Source organism: Phalacrocorax carbo, chromosome 1, assembly GCF_963921805.1.
Source record: "Phalacrocorax carbo chromosome 1, bPhaCar2.1, whole genome shotgun sequence".
Classification (NCBI taxonomy): domain Eukaryota; kingdom Metazoa; phylum Chordata; class Aves; order Suliformes; family Phalacrocoracidae; genus Phalacrocorax; species Phalacrocorax carbo.
The window spans coordinates 161024383-161040884 of NC_087513.1; the positions used below are offsets into that span (position 1 = coordinate 161024383).

Consider the following 16502-nt stretch of genomic DNA (forward strand, 5'->3'; position numbering starts at 1 on the left):
TGTGTGACTCTCTGTTATGTACACAAAATTGCAATCTCACAGCAAATCTCAGCTGTTACAGAGGCCATGAAGCTTATTCAAAGCATTGGCTCTCCCTGTCAGCCTCACCTGACCCTTCCCTGAGCTGGCCGTTAACTGGATGGTTTTTGTTCAGATTCCAGTCTAAATGCTGTGCGTATTTGACCCAAGGAAAATTACATACAGCTCGAGTGCTTTAAGCATTTTGGCCTATATTCCTCCCCACCTCCTCCATTTTGGGCTGTTTCAGATACATTAGGAGAATATTGTTTGGCAGTGAAAATAGCACAGAGAAGTGAAATGGAATGAATGTGAGTGTGCTGCCTTTGCTCAGGGCTGTAGATCTCTCAGCAGTATTTAGGCCAAACCACGGGCATCAAATATGTTACACAGAGCTATGTGCTCTGCAAGCACAGAGCAAAAAGGCTACTCCAAATTCAGAGAAAAAGTAGGAAATGTATCCAGAAAAGCGCAAGAGGATTTAATACCAACCAAGCTTTGTAGACGAAAAGTCCACTAAAAGACCTTTGTAGGCCACAGGCTACTAACTGGTGGACCCTAGATGATAGTTTATAAACTATATTTTCTGAATTACAGCTTTCTACCTAAGCAGGCTGCAAGGGGGAGTCTGAGAGAGAAGAGGCAAGGACTTCAGGGGGCACATTTCAGTTCTGGCAGCTAGAACTGACCATGGGGTGTAAGGTTGAGCTGATTTAGGTAACCACACAGTAAAACAAACACAGAGTAACAGAATTAAGCTAAGGCTTAGATCTAGTCTGTCTGTAGACAGGTGGAAAAGGATGGTTGTTTTTAAGGTATAGCACTAAAATTGCTAATAGAGTTTGTGATAACCCATGCTCACTGTTTCCTGTGGTATTGCCACTGGACATGGGGAACTGATTATGCTCTTCCTGTTTGCAGCCACTTTTTACATATTTGAAGGCTATTTTTGCCTACAGTTAAACTACTCTTCTTTAGACTAAGCAGTTTTAACTCTTCCAGTTTCACCTCATAGGTCGTGTTTCATAAACTGGAGGGATAATAGTTGTTCTTATTTGTGTGCTTTCCAAGAGTTCTGCATCTTGCTTCAAGTGTAGTACCGAAACTGGACACAGTACTGCAGCAGAGGCTTTGCTTGGGCCAAGCAAAAGCCACCTCACATCTTTTTTATAAAGACTTGCTTTCTTTTTTTTTTTTTGGCAGCACAGTACAATCTATATGTCATGCACTGCCTGATGCCAAATGAGAGGATCCTGGGTATTGGATTGATCCCTGCTGGTCCATCTACACAGGCCCAATAGCTGACTAGAAGCTTGTGGAAATTATTTTCTGTTGAGTTTCCAGTAAGTTATTTAGAAAGGAAAAGGTAGATATTTTGAGGCAAAGGAGGGAATAGATTATAAAAACTTAAAATTACTCCAGCAACAACACTGGTCCAGACATAGCACTGAACTAATTTATGATCCTGTCTCTGTTAGTGGCATGAGAGAGTCAGTAAGGCTGCAAAGATGTTGAGAGAAAAGAAAAAAAAGAAACAAATCCATTTAGAAAATATTGCTGTTGGTAGAATTGAGTGAAAGCACATGTAACCCAGTGAACTTCAGGCGCTGAAGTAGTGTTATTTCTTTTGCTTACTGAAAAAAGTGAGCAATGCCAGTGAAAAAAACCTCTGGCTCTAAAAATCACTTTGCATGACTCATGCATAATAGAAATGAGTCTTGTTTGGAAACAGACTTTTCCTCGTCATTCCTTCTTTTAAAGAGGTACTCAGGAGCCTTGCACACCAAAATTATATTTCTTTGCTTCCTAGGTCCTCTCCCTTGTTCAGCAGTGCCTTCCCTTCAGCCATATGAACTATCACCATCTTGCTGCAAGGCTATGTGAGCAAGTGGGAACAACATGGAAGTCTGTTGCTGAACACAGATTTTTATTTGAAATGATCCAAGGTGGTAACATTGTAAAGAGCAAGTTGTTGAAAGCAGTCAGATTCCTTAAATAAGGGCTCCCCCTCATTCTTTTGTTTAAAATGCTGCAAGTTTTTTTAAATAATCTACTTTCTCCCAGTTGAGCAGTTGGCCTTCGCCCAGTCCCTTTTGTACTGAAAGTGATGGCCGAATTGTCACCACCACGTCAAGGCAGAGCCTTGTACTTCGCAAGCTCACTTTCTGCTTTCCTAATGATATGCTTCCATCAAGCTGTCGCATGTATTTTGGGTGGCTGTGGCCTATGTGTTTTGTCAAGAGCTCTCTGCCTGCCCTGTGCCCCAGCTGTTGCATGCTGGACTCTCTTTCCTTGGCTGCAAGCATTTTTTCTCCTTGCAAACTGTTCCCAGGAAAGAGGAGTGCAAGACAAAACTGTTCCCAGCTCCAACTGTTCCTTCATCTGGGCACATCTGTATTTTGCATGCTTAGATGTTGCTGATCAACAGCAAATCTGATCAACTGGCCCAGACAACCAGTTGTGCCTTACTCTGCCCTGGGCTTGCTCTTAGGTCTCCTCAGTGGCCAGAGCAGTCACCACAGTGCAGCACAACTAGTGAGTGACCTTAGGAAGTGCTCAAACATTTGCATATCATTGCAAACATCATAATAATAATAATAAAAATCTGTGGGATGTGGGGTTGTGTGGTCTATCCCTTATCAACAGGCTCCACAAAAGCTCCTTCTTTTGTTTATAAGGAACTGCAGACCAGAGATGCCTGGATTTGCAGACAGGAAGGGTGAGGGGGGAAAACATCCCCACTTGTTTTCTCCTTTGAGCAACAACATTTCTCTTAACCTTAACCAAAGAAGGTAGCAGAACCACTTGGCAAACAGACTTATGTTAAGTACCTTGGCTGGAAATGTTTATGCTTGTTCCTGTAACACACACAGAGAGCTCTGCTCCGTGCATGCAGGGGAGGGAGGGGAAGGAATCGCCAGCCCACGCAGCCGTCCCCCTGTGCCATGTCTCAGGGTGGCAGTTCACTCACAGATGGCAACTGCTGCCTGCAGGGAGGGATGCTGGCTCTGGTTGCTGATCTCTCCTCCTGCCCCTCTGTGCCAAGCACAGCCCCTCAAGAGGGACCACCACCACCTAGGGCGGGCGACCTTCGCTGCTCAGAAGTGAGTTAGCTGAGTTGTGGTTTCGGGGTGTCTGTACTCCCAGTGAAGGCCAGGCCAAAGCAAGGTTGTGGCAGATGTCCTAGCCACAGAGACCCAACTGGCCACTGACCTTCTGAGAATGAGCCCTGTCTTGTACCACGGTCTGGAAAGAAAGTGGCCGAGATGCACAGAGCTAGAGAAGCACAGTCCCTTCATTCCCTGCTATACCCCTGCACCGAACGTCACCACGTCCAATCACTCTGCATCTCATTTGCTTTAGGGGAAGGTGGCTTTACAATACATGGCCTCCCACTCCCTCAGGGACACACATTTCCAGCCATAGATTATTTCTTTGCTGTCGACTGTCCCACCTTGTACCTCAGCTGGGCTCCCTGTATCTCCTGGAAAGAGGTACCCATCTCGAGCACCTGCACAGAGGCAGCGATAATGTGACGGTCCCTCTGCAGCCTGTGCTGTCAGACTTCAGTGTCAGACAAAAACACAGGAGGAACCCTGTGGCAGTCTCAGCCAGAGATGCCCTTGGGACAATAGAGCTGGTGGAGAAAAGCAAAGGAGATGAAGGCTGTGGGGTTGGCGGGAGATGTGCAGGATGGCCATGTCGTGCTCACAGAGCCACAGGCAGTGACCTCCCTAGCAGAGCTCGGTGAGCAGTGCCAGCCCGTAGTGCTTGCTCAGCCTCTGGGACTGCAGGGCAAGAAGCCCGGGCTGCCGTCAGCTGGCTGGGACAGCAGCGAGTCTTTCTGACTCAGCAGGAATTGACCCAAATCCCTGGCAGGGAGGAAAACAAATTTTCTGCCTTCCACTCATACCCTGTCCCTGGCTGCGGTGGGTGCCCTTGTTTTAAAAGTTGAGGTCCAGAGCTCTGACTAGGATGCTGGGTGACTTCTCAGCTGGTGTGTTTCTTTTGTCAGGTTGTTTCTTTTGTCAGGTTGGATCACCTTGAGTTTTCAACAAATCCCACCTCTGGGTACAGCCAACGTGGAGATTTTGTAGCCTAGCTGAACAAGAAAGCTGAAGAAACTTTGACTTTTGTATTGAAAGGACATCTTCACAGGGAGCTTCAATCTGAATGAGGATGCACTCATGAGGGTCAAAAGTCCTGCTGGGTCCCAGCCCTGCACCAAGCCAGTCTGCTCAAAGGGGACCTGAGCCCTGCTGCACACAGAAGTTCAAGAGTTACTGACACTTTAAAATGCTGAATTTCTATGACAATTAAATGCAAACCACTGAGTTTCTAGAGAGACTATTAAGTAATTATGTTATTGGAGATTTTGTAATAGCCACTGAGTAAAGCAGAACTGCCTGCGGCATGAAGATATTGAAAGGTGGAGTAAGTTAAAGTAAAATTGTCTATTGCATTCATTTTTCTGAGATATAATGGTGGTGTTTGTTTTGTAAGCTGGAACGTTTCCATTAAAAATATGCTATGGAAAAGCCAGATGCCAATAATGATTATTTAGTTAATTAATTACCTCTTTTCCCCACTTTGTGAGATAACTACTTCTGTTATATAAAAAAATGTGGCTGACTCAGGGCCCAGTACATGGTGTGATGCTTGCTTGGGATGGGATGCCAGCCCGGGGCAGCAGCTTGGTCTCGTGGTGGACTTGCAGTGGAGAAGCTGTTTACACCTCTGAAGAGCTGTGTTCTTCTGGTCACCCAATCAAACGCTGTACTGAGATATGGTTAGTGAGTCACTTTCACTGTTTCTTAGTGGCTTGGGTTTGTTTCTGCCTTTGCTGCTTAGAGGATGGAATATCAAAAGAAAGGCTTTTATGTGACATTCTGTGTTATTGTTTAGAAATTCATTTGTGAAGAAGGAAAAGGCAGTCTCCAAATAACAGAAGATTTTGGCTGATTTCCCTCTGCAGCGGGAACTTAGAACTTCTGAGCTCTCATTTCCTTTGGAAATATGAATCAGTGTGTGTTGCCCTGAATATGAGCCCAAGACACATCTCTCTGTCTGACTGGTATCTGCAGAGGGTAGCCTCACATCTTAGGTGCATACAAAAATAATACCAAATATAAAAATTGGTAGAGTGGACCTGGTAGAAAACCAGTATATATTATTATGAAAACAAATTTGTTAGAATCTTCAAGTATTCAGTTCTGCTTCTCATTTTGACTATCAGGTTATCTAACTGTACTTTTTAAAAATACTGGTAGAGTCTGTGTAATTAACTTTTTGTGAAAATGGGGGGATAGAAAGGAAACTTTGGAGTCTAACCTAAAACAACCTTATAAAATAAGATTAATGACACATCCAGTTGATGGTGTACGGTATTAAAATCTACCACATGGAAGTTCTGATTTATGGAAAACTGTTCAATACTACAAAGTAAATCTTAGCTCAAGATGTGGCATTTATAAATTCTACCTATAAGCAGGTTAATCCTGAGAATGTGTTTTACCAGATCTTGGTTAATTCCTCCAGACTATTATACATTTTCTTTAGAAAAGTTAGCACAGTAAAACAGAACCATAACTGTAAAACGATCCCATCAGTAGGCTGTTGAGGATGGTCTTAGAAGTCTTCAATGCCTCTGTTTTTTAAACTGTTTCAGATCCTCTTTTTAGAAATGTAAAGGGCAAATATCTGGGTGACCAGTATGAGGTATTTAAGGTAAGAGATGAGCAAAATAGTCTCAGAAGACTTTGCATGTGCCTGGATTGCAATATATACTTCGCTGAATTAAGACCATAAATGTTTAAATTCTATATTTTTAATATTTGGGCAGGTAACGGCATCTCCCAGCATCCCATAAAAGGTCACTGTAGGGGCAGAACAAGAGTCTGGCTTTCTAGCTTTCTCTCCAGGCCAGCACATTCGCTCTTCCCCTGTCAGTCCTGTCCCCAGCGTGAAGTATATATACAGCCATCTTGGTCTACAGGTCCATCCTATTTAGCCATCATCCTTGTTCTTGAGTGACCTCAGCTAGCTAAATGCCAGCGCGCAGGGTCTGTGCTAACAGATTCTGGTAGATGTCTGCTCAGTGTTGTTGGTTATCTGCGCCACCTCATCAAGTGACTCTTTTTGACATCCCTTGTTCTGTTTCCTTTGACCCTGGTTTCATGCCTTTCATTTCATTTCTCTCCAACAGAAAGCATCCCCTGTGAACAGAAAGACTATGCTGGCTTATTATTAACAATGAAACTAATGAAGGTTTGAATGCTTGCCTTTGTGACTTGAATTTTGTTGTGAATATATGTGAGTTTAAAAAAAAGAAAAGTGATAACATCCAGGAAGATTTTAATGACACAAAACCGTTACTAAATCCTGAATACCATCAAAAGGGAGGTGCTGCTTCTTCACTTTAATAGTGAAAAGTCATCAGAAGTGCCCTTTTCCTTGCCAGGTACCCTGCTGCCAGGCCTGTCCATCTCACACATTCTGCTTGGGACCTTTCTCAGCTGCCCAACTTCCAGGCCTCTGCCTCACCTCCTGCACGCCTGGCTGCTTGCCCCCGTGCTAAGATCGTTTGCTCAGCAGGTCCAGGTGCTGCTGCATGGCTGTGCTGGGTAAATGAGGCCGTGGGCTGAGAGGCATGGAGTGGGAAAAGAAAGTGCCCTTGCACATAACAAAGCCCTGCTTTAAGGCACAGCCATCTGAGCTGATGTGCTCTTTCCTGTGTTAGGAAATGCATCCCTGGAGGGGAAAGCCATGCAAGAGCCCTGGGCTTCAATATCTAGTCTGTAGAAAGAAGACTGAATGGATTGCAGGCATCTGCTGGGCACAGCCAGAGGTCCCTCACAGCACTGGCACCAGGACTGAGTCAAGGAATAAGTGCCCTGAAAAAGTAGGAATCTGAAGCCCTCAGTAACACCCCTGGTAGCACTTCTGCTCTGAGCATTTGATCCTGTTTGAATTACCCAAGAGGATGCATCGATCAGCTTCTCAGCCATGAGATACCCCCATGGCAACTGCTCCAGGTAGGCTTATAAGGGTAAGGGTAACTGGACATTGTAGTACTTGATGCATGTGGGATATGGAGAGGAATCCCACGTGCAAGCTCCACTAAAATGGCTTTGCTCATCTGGCATCTTGCTTGACATTGCAAAACTATGTGTAAATACCATGGGACATAGAATAACACCTGCATTCAGGGATCTAATACCCCTATTGTCTGTGTAGGGATTTGTTTTCTCTACCAAACTGGCATTTAACTCACACCTGCCCAGCCATCTCCACGTGGTAGCCATAGCAGAGATTTTTACGTGCATAGATTTTTTCTCTACATTTTCTCATCTCCTGCCCATTGGCTATGCTTATTCGCCCATACCCATTTCCAATTTGTTTGCTGCTCAGCCTCTCTCCTCCCTCTTGCACCGCTCCCTGGCAATGTTGTATGTGCTAGAAGGCTAAAGATTTAAGATCTTAAATCTCAGCAGTGCAAATTCCAAAATCACCAGCTTTAGTGGTTTGTACTTCAGTCTCCTCCTCTCATCCATCCACCTACCATGGCTAGTTTTGCCAGGTCTCCTCTCCCCTCGTGCTGCAGAAACTTTCAAAAATGAAATGGATTGTATCTCTGTATATTTGAATGAAGCTCTGGTTGTAGCATGACTGCTAAAAAAATTAGAAGAGGTACATTGGCACTAGGCTCCTCAGCGCGTGCTACGGGGAAGCTCTCCTCACCCACCTCAGTGCTCGCAAGGCAGACCAGGGTACAAAACCTGTTTGAACAGAGGTATTTTAAGACATTGGCTGCATACCAATTACTGCTGAGTCCTATTCATTTTGCAGTACGCTCTCTGCTGCTATGTAGGAGTAATCAAAGAAAGCTAAAAGCAAAGCAGAGATAACAATCTATCCTGGCATGAGTATTAGAAGATGAAAGAGCTTTGTTATTAATGCCCCAATAACAAGCTTTGCATTCCCATCCTTGCACCAGCTGCATGGGAGCCATGCTAGCAGATAGCAGCACTTTGCACCTTCCAGATTTCCTCACTGATTTTCTGCAAATGAAGACCACCTCTGGAGGACTGTCCATCAGGCAAAAATCTGTAAGGATGACTGAAGAGAAAGAGAAGCAGCACTACTCTTGTCCAGGTCTTGACAAAAGTGGAAAAGATCTCAGCACCGTAACCTCTGCCCTTGTACAGAAGTTGGAAGACAGAAGGCTTGTATCATAAAAAAAGGATTGCAGAGATGCTGTCAAATTGCCAGGTGTAAACAAGAGCTAAAAAGGAGGGCTGGTCTGCAATGCCTTATGTTTTCCCGGAATCCTGCAGATTCTAAAGCAGTGTCAGACTCTGTCCTTTGTAACCTGCCATTAGCTTCTCCTCCAAAACTGGCAGCTGGCTGTGAAAGCCTCCACCCTCAGCGTTTTCCAGCTGGCCCCATGCAGTCTAGTCCCGCAGTTCTTGGATTCCCTTTCTGTATCTTTCTGGCTGCAGATCCCCCAGTAGGCACACCTCTTTCCAGTCTGCCCCATAGCTCTGGACTATTCTGGTTCAAGTAATTCGCCAGAGCCAGTCAGTCTTCCTAGTAATTAGCAGTAAATAGTGATTCATTGTGGTTTAGATTAATGAATTTTCAGACCTTATAGATTAAAATCTTGGAAGCAAAGAGCTCGAAGAGAAAACAAAATTTGGCAGCAGGATTCCGTATGAACCACCTGAAAATCTCTAACCTATGTTTCAGCTCTGGGATCCAAAAATCCAGGTTTCACAGAGTTGTCCTTAATCTTGGGGGACTCCTTGGCTCTGGACACTTCCTCTGAAACTTATCACCCCCATCACCCCATGGAAGCCCTGGGTTTTTCTGGATCTACTGCAAAACTGCTGTTGGAGCTCCCTGGGGGGGAATCTCATGGATACTTGGGAGTTAGTCCCCTCCTTCAGGTCACACCTGTTCTGCCAGGGGCTGCGAGGTCAAACGTGGCTCTTGCTTCATGAATGGCTCTGCTGCATATGATTCAATTCCTTCCCTTACTTGAAAACACCCTAATAAGGCTTCTAATTCCTCAGACTAACTCCTGCGTAGGCTGAACTGTTTTAATTTTCTTTCCTCTTTCACTTTTGGAGGTGGGGGGAGGGGAGAGGGAGGGCAATAATATACAATATATAACAGATTCCAAAACATTTGCTATATATTGTCATAACGTCTCATGACCTCTAGTGCATTACCAGCCTCCTCTAGGGACAAAACGTGTTTCAGGCTATCTTGTTTGAGCAGAGAGCAGACCTAGTCATCTAATGTCAGAACAGAGGACATAAGCTTGGAAAGAGGCTTGCTGCAATGGAGATGCAAACTGTGAGAGCAGAGAACCTTTTGTTGTCAAGATTTAACACCGTCTTTCTTGTACACAAAAGGCCCAGTGCTGGGATCAGCATTTCAGTCAGTCCAATCAGTGACTATTGCAGTTTAACACCAGCCAGCAACTAAACCCACACAGCTGCTTGCTCATTCCCCACACGGTGGGATGGAGGAGAGAATCAGAAGAGTCAAAGGGAGAAAACTGGTGGATTGAGATCAAGACAGTTTAATAGGTAGAGCAAAAGCCACGCAAGCAAGCAAATAAAACAAGGAATTCATTCACTCCTTCCCATGGGCAGGCAGGTGTTCAGCCATCTCCAGGAAAGCAGGGCTCCATCACATGTAACGGCTACTTGGGAAGACAAACGCCATCACTCCAAACGTCCCTCCTTCCTTCTTCTTCCCCCAGCTTTATGTGCTGAGCATGACATCTATAGTGTAGGATATCCCTTTGGTCAGTTGGGGCCAGCTGTGCCAGCTGTGTCCCCTCCCAGCTTCTTGTGCACCCCCAGCCTGCTCGCCTTAACTGTGTGCAAGCCCTGCTCAGCAGTAATGAAAACATCTGTTTATTATCACCACTGTTTTCAGCACAAATCCAAAACACAGCCTCACACTAGCTACTGTGAAGATTAACTCTATCCCAGCCAAAACCAGCACAGTGACCCTTTTGCCTACTGAGAAAAGGAGGGTACTTTGGAATTAAGCCATAAAACTCTGAAAGAAATTCTGGTCATGTCTCATCATCACCATACGCAAATTTGCGCTACTGATGCTAGTGGATGTTTCTTTTTATATTGATGCAACTTTGCCAGTGCTGTTTTACCTTTGCTTTTCTAAATGAGCAAATGGATATTGTACTCACTGGGCTGAAAACCTTAAAGGAGAGGTGGCTCAGTCTACGGAACACAAAGCAACCCCACCTCCCCTAGTTTAACATTTTGCCTAGAAGGATTTGCTTGCTGCAGAGAGGTTCTTAGACACAGTTATCTTCAATATCGGACCCCCACGACTCTGTCCCTTTGACTACCTGGAGTGTCCCTCAGCAGAGTCCTCTGTGGCTGGCCATCAGCCTGAACAAAACCTCCCCGATGGATTTCTCCCTTCCTGCTGATGGCTGCGGCCATTCATCCCCGGACCGACGGCCTCTCCCAAAAGCACACTCTGCTGCTTCTTCGCCACGGCTCTGGCTGCCGTTACACTGCTCCCCCCTGTGGCCACTCACCGGGGGGAAGCCGGGGCCGAGGCAGGCTGCCTTTGCAGGACTAGAGGGGCCTTCTGGCCCCGACCGGGGCGGCGCGGCTGCCCCCGGGCACGGCCGGCGCTTCCCCGGGGCCGCGCCTGCAGCACCATGGAGAGAGGAGCGGCCCGCCTCCGGCCAGGGGCGGGCGGGGGGCGGGAGGGGAGCGGGCGGGGGGCAGGCAGGGTGCGGGCAGGGTGCGGGCAGGGAGCAGGCAGGATCCAGGCAGCGAGCGGGAGGGGAGCAGGCAGGGTGCGGGCAGGGTGCGGGCAGGGAGCAGGCAGGATCCAGGCAGCGAGCGGGAGGGGAGCAGGCAGGGTGCGGGCAGGGTGCGGGCAGGGTCCAGGCAGCGAGCGGGAGGGGAGCAGGCAGGGTGCGGGCAGGGTGCGGGCAGGGAGCAGGCAGCGAGCGGGAGGGGAGCAGGCAGGGTGCGGGCAGGGTGCGGGCAGGGTCCAGGCAGCGAGCGGGAGGGGAGCAGGCAGGGTGCGGGCAGGGTGCGGGCAGGGTCCAGGCAGCGAGCGGGAGGGGAGCAGGCAGGGTGCGGGCAGGGTGCGGGCAGGGAGCAGGCAGGATCCAGGCAGCGAGCGGGAGGGGAGCAGGCAGGGTGCGGGCAGGGTGCGGGCAGGGAGCAGGCAGGGGCCAGGCAGCGAGCGGGAGGGGAGAGGGCAGGGAGCAGGCAGGGTGCGGGCAGGGAGCAGGCAGGGGCCAGGCAGCAAGTGAGAGGGGAGCAGGCAAGGAGCACGCAGTGGATGGGGAGCGGGCATGGAGCGGGCTGCGAGGAACGGGCAGGGTGTGGGCAGGGTGTGGGGATCTGGCAGGCAGCGGGGAGCAGGAGCACAGTCTCTGGCCGCAGCCCTCTCTCAGCCTGCCCGCTGTGTAACTGCACTTGTGATGAGCACACAGCAGTGGCGTTGGCTGCTGGGGGATTTATCACTCAGTTCCTTCCTCAAAGGCTGAGGACGAGCATGGCCTTGGCTGCCACGCAGCTATCCAGCTGGCTCACTGTCAACTGGCAGCAATGGATAGTGTGTTTTCCCTGGCAGTAAGTTACTGTCTAGTGAGGGAAACTTTCATGTCAGTCCTTTCCTGCTCTAGGTTGAGCCCTCTGGGAATGTTGCTAGGGTCAGCCTGAAGCATGGCTGGAATTGCTCTCCACGCCCCGATGAACTCCAGTGGTGTTTGACTGCAAGGCTGCTCTGGGTACCGGTGCTGCAATAGTAGTCGCCTTGTTTCAGCTTCCTTCCACCCCTGAGCTGCATTACAGTAGCAGCTTCATGAAATGGCAGCGCTGAATCTGTCTGCCAGTGTGACCCAGAACACCTGAGTATTGCCTTTTCCATACTGGCTACCATCAGGATAGCACTGCTTGCCCCACCTGGCTCCATCTTAGCAAGACTAAGAGATGCCAGCGGAACATCTGAGGATCAAACAAGCAAAGGCTCAAGGAGGCACGTTTCTTCTACTTTCTGATACGTGTCCCTGAATGCATGGAATGGAAAAGCAGAGAGTGCAGAGGAGTCATAAAACAGCGCCGTAGGCTAGGCATGCCAAATGCTGAACTAATTGTTTGAAGAAGCCTAGTAGCTGCCCTGACAGACTAAGGAAGCATCATAGGAAAGGGATGTAGGCACAATTCAGTTTTGTAGTTACACTTCTGTATTTTATGTGAACAAAACAGCTCTCTGTAGCACCACCAAAAGCAAAATACTCAATAAAATGCCTACGCAGTGCTAGACAACTAAAAGCTAGTTCTTGTCAAATATGGGTAATTCTGGGACTGGAAAAATTCAGGATGATAAACATGAGAGGAATGAGAAGACAGGTAACTACTGCCTGTGGAGGACTGAGGAGTTAACAGGAGACAGCGTGGGTGGAAACTCTGCCATAAAAAGTCGGTATCTTTCTGGAGTCCACAACAGCTTTGACTCCAAGGGAGCCAGGAGCTTCAGTTCCCAGGGTCACCCTTTGAAGGGTTCTTGTGCTTCTTTCTTACTGATAAGGACTAAGATTAATCACAAGTTAGTGGTTTTGTTAAACATTATTGTCTCTCTGCTAGTTTTAATTTCTGGCATTTATTGACTGTGAGTTTATGCCTATGTGTAATGATCCCTTGGTTTTGATCATATAATTTCCATGAGTATATCTCGTGCACTGATAATCATAACCAAGTTATCTGAAGAGACAATGTTCTGAGACAATATTTAGCTTGAAGTGTCAGATCTGGTGAATTACTTTGTTGCATACTTCTCCCAAAGCAGCTGATTTTATAAAAGAAGCTGCTTAAATGACTGTGGCTACAACGATATTACTATTCATGCTACAGTAAATATATCATACTCTTCCAGGATCTTTCATAGGAACGTTTCTGTCACCACAGTGGAGTATGCTGTGGCTATACATGTGACTGTACACGTACATTTGCCAACAGCCCAGCTAGCTTGGATACCATGAGAAGTGTGGCCGTGCTAACCCAGACTTCCAGAAACATGAACCCCTCAAGATCTGTAGGTGGGCTGGGTTGCAGAAGCTGAGCTCTTATTGCCTTAGCTATGCTCCAATCAGTGCTACTAGGCCTTTAGCTGAAAGTCAGTTCTGGTAAATACCTACATACTGCCTATGACCGTGGGGTAATCTGCTCAAGGAAAGAACTCTGGAGTCTGTTTTTTGTTTACTGTGATTTAGATAGGAAAAAAAGTCTTAAAACTTCATGAAGCTTATATAGAGGTTTCTCCTGTAGAGTCCTCCCAAAAATGCAATCAAAACTTTAGTCCTCAAATGAATCTGCTTTGGAGTAGAAGTGACTTCTGTTATTTAACTGCTAATACTGTCTGTGGGGTAACCTGAAGATGGATAGGTAGGAATGGAGTGAGGAGCTTGTGTAACAGAGTTATCTTTGGCTGTAGGACAAATTGCAAACAGATTCCATAAAATCATAAATGTGCAGAGGAAAAAGTTATATTGCCAGGCAACCCTGACGTCAGTATGCCAATAATGATGATGTATTGAAGCTCTGAGGACAGAGATGGGAGTTCATTACTTCTTTAACCTGAGTGTTTTATTGCTTTACAATGTAGGACGGAATGAGAGCGCAAAGCTCTTTCCCTGTTGAACTCTTGTTTTCCTTGGATTACCAGGAGTTTATGTTTAGCAGGTTTTCCAAACAAAATACCTCACTCTTTCCCAGTAGTGTTGATGCTACATGTAATATTACCCTTTGCTGGTGTATGCGCTGGCAGGTTAAAATTAGACTGCCTAAATGTCAGCACAGCAGCTTGTTACTCGCTTACTTTAATAAGGGCGCACCACTTTAATTTGTTGTGAATTTCTTGTCTATGTTACTCTAAACAGCAAATAAGCAAAATCTTACTCAGATGCTTAAGTATATATCTAAAGGATGCACACATCATGATGCGTATTTTGTTTATTCAAGTTTCAATCTGCCAGTGATCAAAATAATAGTAACAATACAAAGTGGCAAATGGATTACAGCTGATAATTCTGAAAGCAGCTTTTGTACTGCTAATAATAGCAATAATGGTAGTTTCTAGTTACTGAATTACTTTACATTGCTTTAAACAATTACAAATTTGATCTGTCATATTGATTTGATTGTATGCGCCTGAGAAGAAGGGTTTGGGGCTTTTTTCTTTTAATCTCAGCAGAAATGCATAAATGGTGATTTGCAAAGATATAATATTCCCTTTTAAAGTGTATATGTGAGTTTCTGTGCCTTTTAAGTAATTTTTGATGAACAGCATTCTTTAAAAGAAGTAAAACTATTCTTATCCATTCACATCCCCCACGTGAGATTTGTTGTGGTTTGGAGCAGGGCATAATAAAATGTGTACAAAAATGATGCTGAGTTTTATTTCAAAATTCTCTGTAGGTGTAAGAGTCAATCTGTATGTTCCAGAACGCAGTCTGATGTGGCAGGGGTATGAGAGGCAAGAAACGGTATGGATCTGTAACATCTCTGTGTTTCCATGTTCCCACGTGTGTGCAAGGTGTGTGTGTCTGTGTGTCTATGACCCTGTTTATGTAATGTGGCAACAACCGTGCAACAGTACATTTTATACCTCGTTCACCCACTGGCTGTTAATATCTCAGAATTGTGGTTCTTTCTGGTCTCATGAAAGCTTTGGAAGACTGGTTCAGTCTAAGGCGGATTTCTTTTCTGGTTTCCTAAAATACCAGTGTCTTAATCCATTTTTTCCTACTCTAGCCTGCCGCCATCTTGCTCGTGTGCTGCCCACACCCAGGAGAGAGCAGTCCCTCTGTCCTTGCCCTCGTGAGCGCTTACATACGGTTTCACTGAAAACACTATCTTGCCTACTGTCTCAAGGCTTAACAGCAAAGCTCTTCATTTACTGCTTTTCACACAGAGCAAAACAGAAAACACATTGTGTACTAAACTAGTTAGCCCCTGTCTCTGAGAAAACCTGTTCCTGATATAAGGCAAGAAGACCCGTTTGTTGTTACGCTCTGATAGGCGGCTTCCAAATCCAACGCTTTCCATTAAAATGGAGATTCTGAAACAGCACACCTTTGATCTTGAAAGTTAAAATATTAGCCTGTGATACAGCAAGTATATACACGCGCACTTAATTCCCAGCATATGAATATTTGCACATTATTTGTGGACATGGTTCTTTGCTATCTAATTTCCTTAGATACTAAAAAGAGTACCGATAGCTATCACAGACCTTGCTATCTTTCCTCCTCTCCACATCCAGCAAGCAGGACGCTTAGTTTTGCATGGGAATTAGAGCTGGAAGACAGTTTAGTCCCTCTCTCTGCTAACAGTGGTTCGTTACTGATAGCTTATTTATTGGAACTTTGTCCAGCACACTTATCGCATATTACCAACCACAGAGTAGAGCTTACTGTCTTTCTTGGAATACATATCATTCCTACAAAGTTGTTTCTGATATTCTGCCTACAATATCCTTTACTTATATTCATCACAATGCTTTAATCATAATCTCTCGCACAAGCCAAAATAATCTTTTTCTCCTCAGGCTCACATCTTGCAATACACATAGCTCTCTCCATACGTTCCAGTTAAATTACACTTACTTACCTTCTACTTTGAAGATAGTAAGGTGAGGTCTGCAGTGAAAAGCACCCAGTGCGTTGCCGGCACAGTTCATCCAAAGACCCTGGAAAACCCAGGTTGCAGTGATAACAGATGATGCTCGACTAGTGACTTTCCACTCATTCGATGCAGTAGCAGCAATAGCAGCTCCCAGCCCACAGAAACAAAATATGAAAGCTATGATCTGTATTCCTAGCATGTTTCTCTGTAACCCAGGGACTTAGTAATGCCACTGCGTGGAGAGAGAAAAGTACTTTAGTCATGTGAGTAAGCAAAAAAGCATAACATAAGCAAATTATGCTTGAACAAGTTCAGTAACACTTGCTACAGAAAGTTAATGCGGCTGAAAGAAATTGTCATGCTTGAGTGATTTAAGAAAGGCCCTAGGCATTACAAATGTTTAGAAAGAAAGTCAAGGTACAACTTTATGGGAGCTAATTACTAGTACTCACTTGCTAATTTTGAATTGTAAAAATTAATTAAAATGTTTTCATATTTTTTTCAATTAAGGTATTCCAGTTAATGCTTAATTTTTAGTTAATTGGAAACTTACAACCATTGCATCTAGCAAAATAAGTTCAGAGTCCAAACTGTACAGCGCTATTTAACAGATTACCATAACATTTTAGAAGGATCACGCAACACTTGAAAAACAAGTTTTTAAATGGCTGTGAAATTAATTCAGCCATAGCATGCCACCATACATGCAGCTCTGAAACAGTAGCATCTTGGAGGCAGTGTCTGGGATGGATATGTAGAGTAGCAAATCTAGAGCAACGACAGAAAGAG

At 45.6% G+C, this 16502-nt stretch overlaps 1 protein-coding gene across 1 annotated transcript in view; it reads right to left on the bottom strand.

Annotated features, from left to right (window-relative positions):
• The window catches only part of CLDN10 (claudin 10), a 61708-nt gene extending 45743 nt beyond the window's left edge, over positions 1-15965 (bottom strand). The window contains exon 1 of the mRNA XM_064440682.1: positions 15699-15965. Within this exon, the coding sequence (XP_064296752.1) occupies positions 15699-15912 (214 nt within the window). The 5' untranslated portion in view covers positions 15913-15965. The remainder of the gene's footprint in view (positions 1-15698) is intronic.
• Positions 15966-16502: the final 537 nt, after the last annotated feature.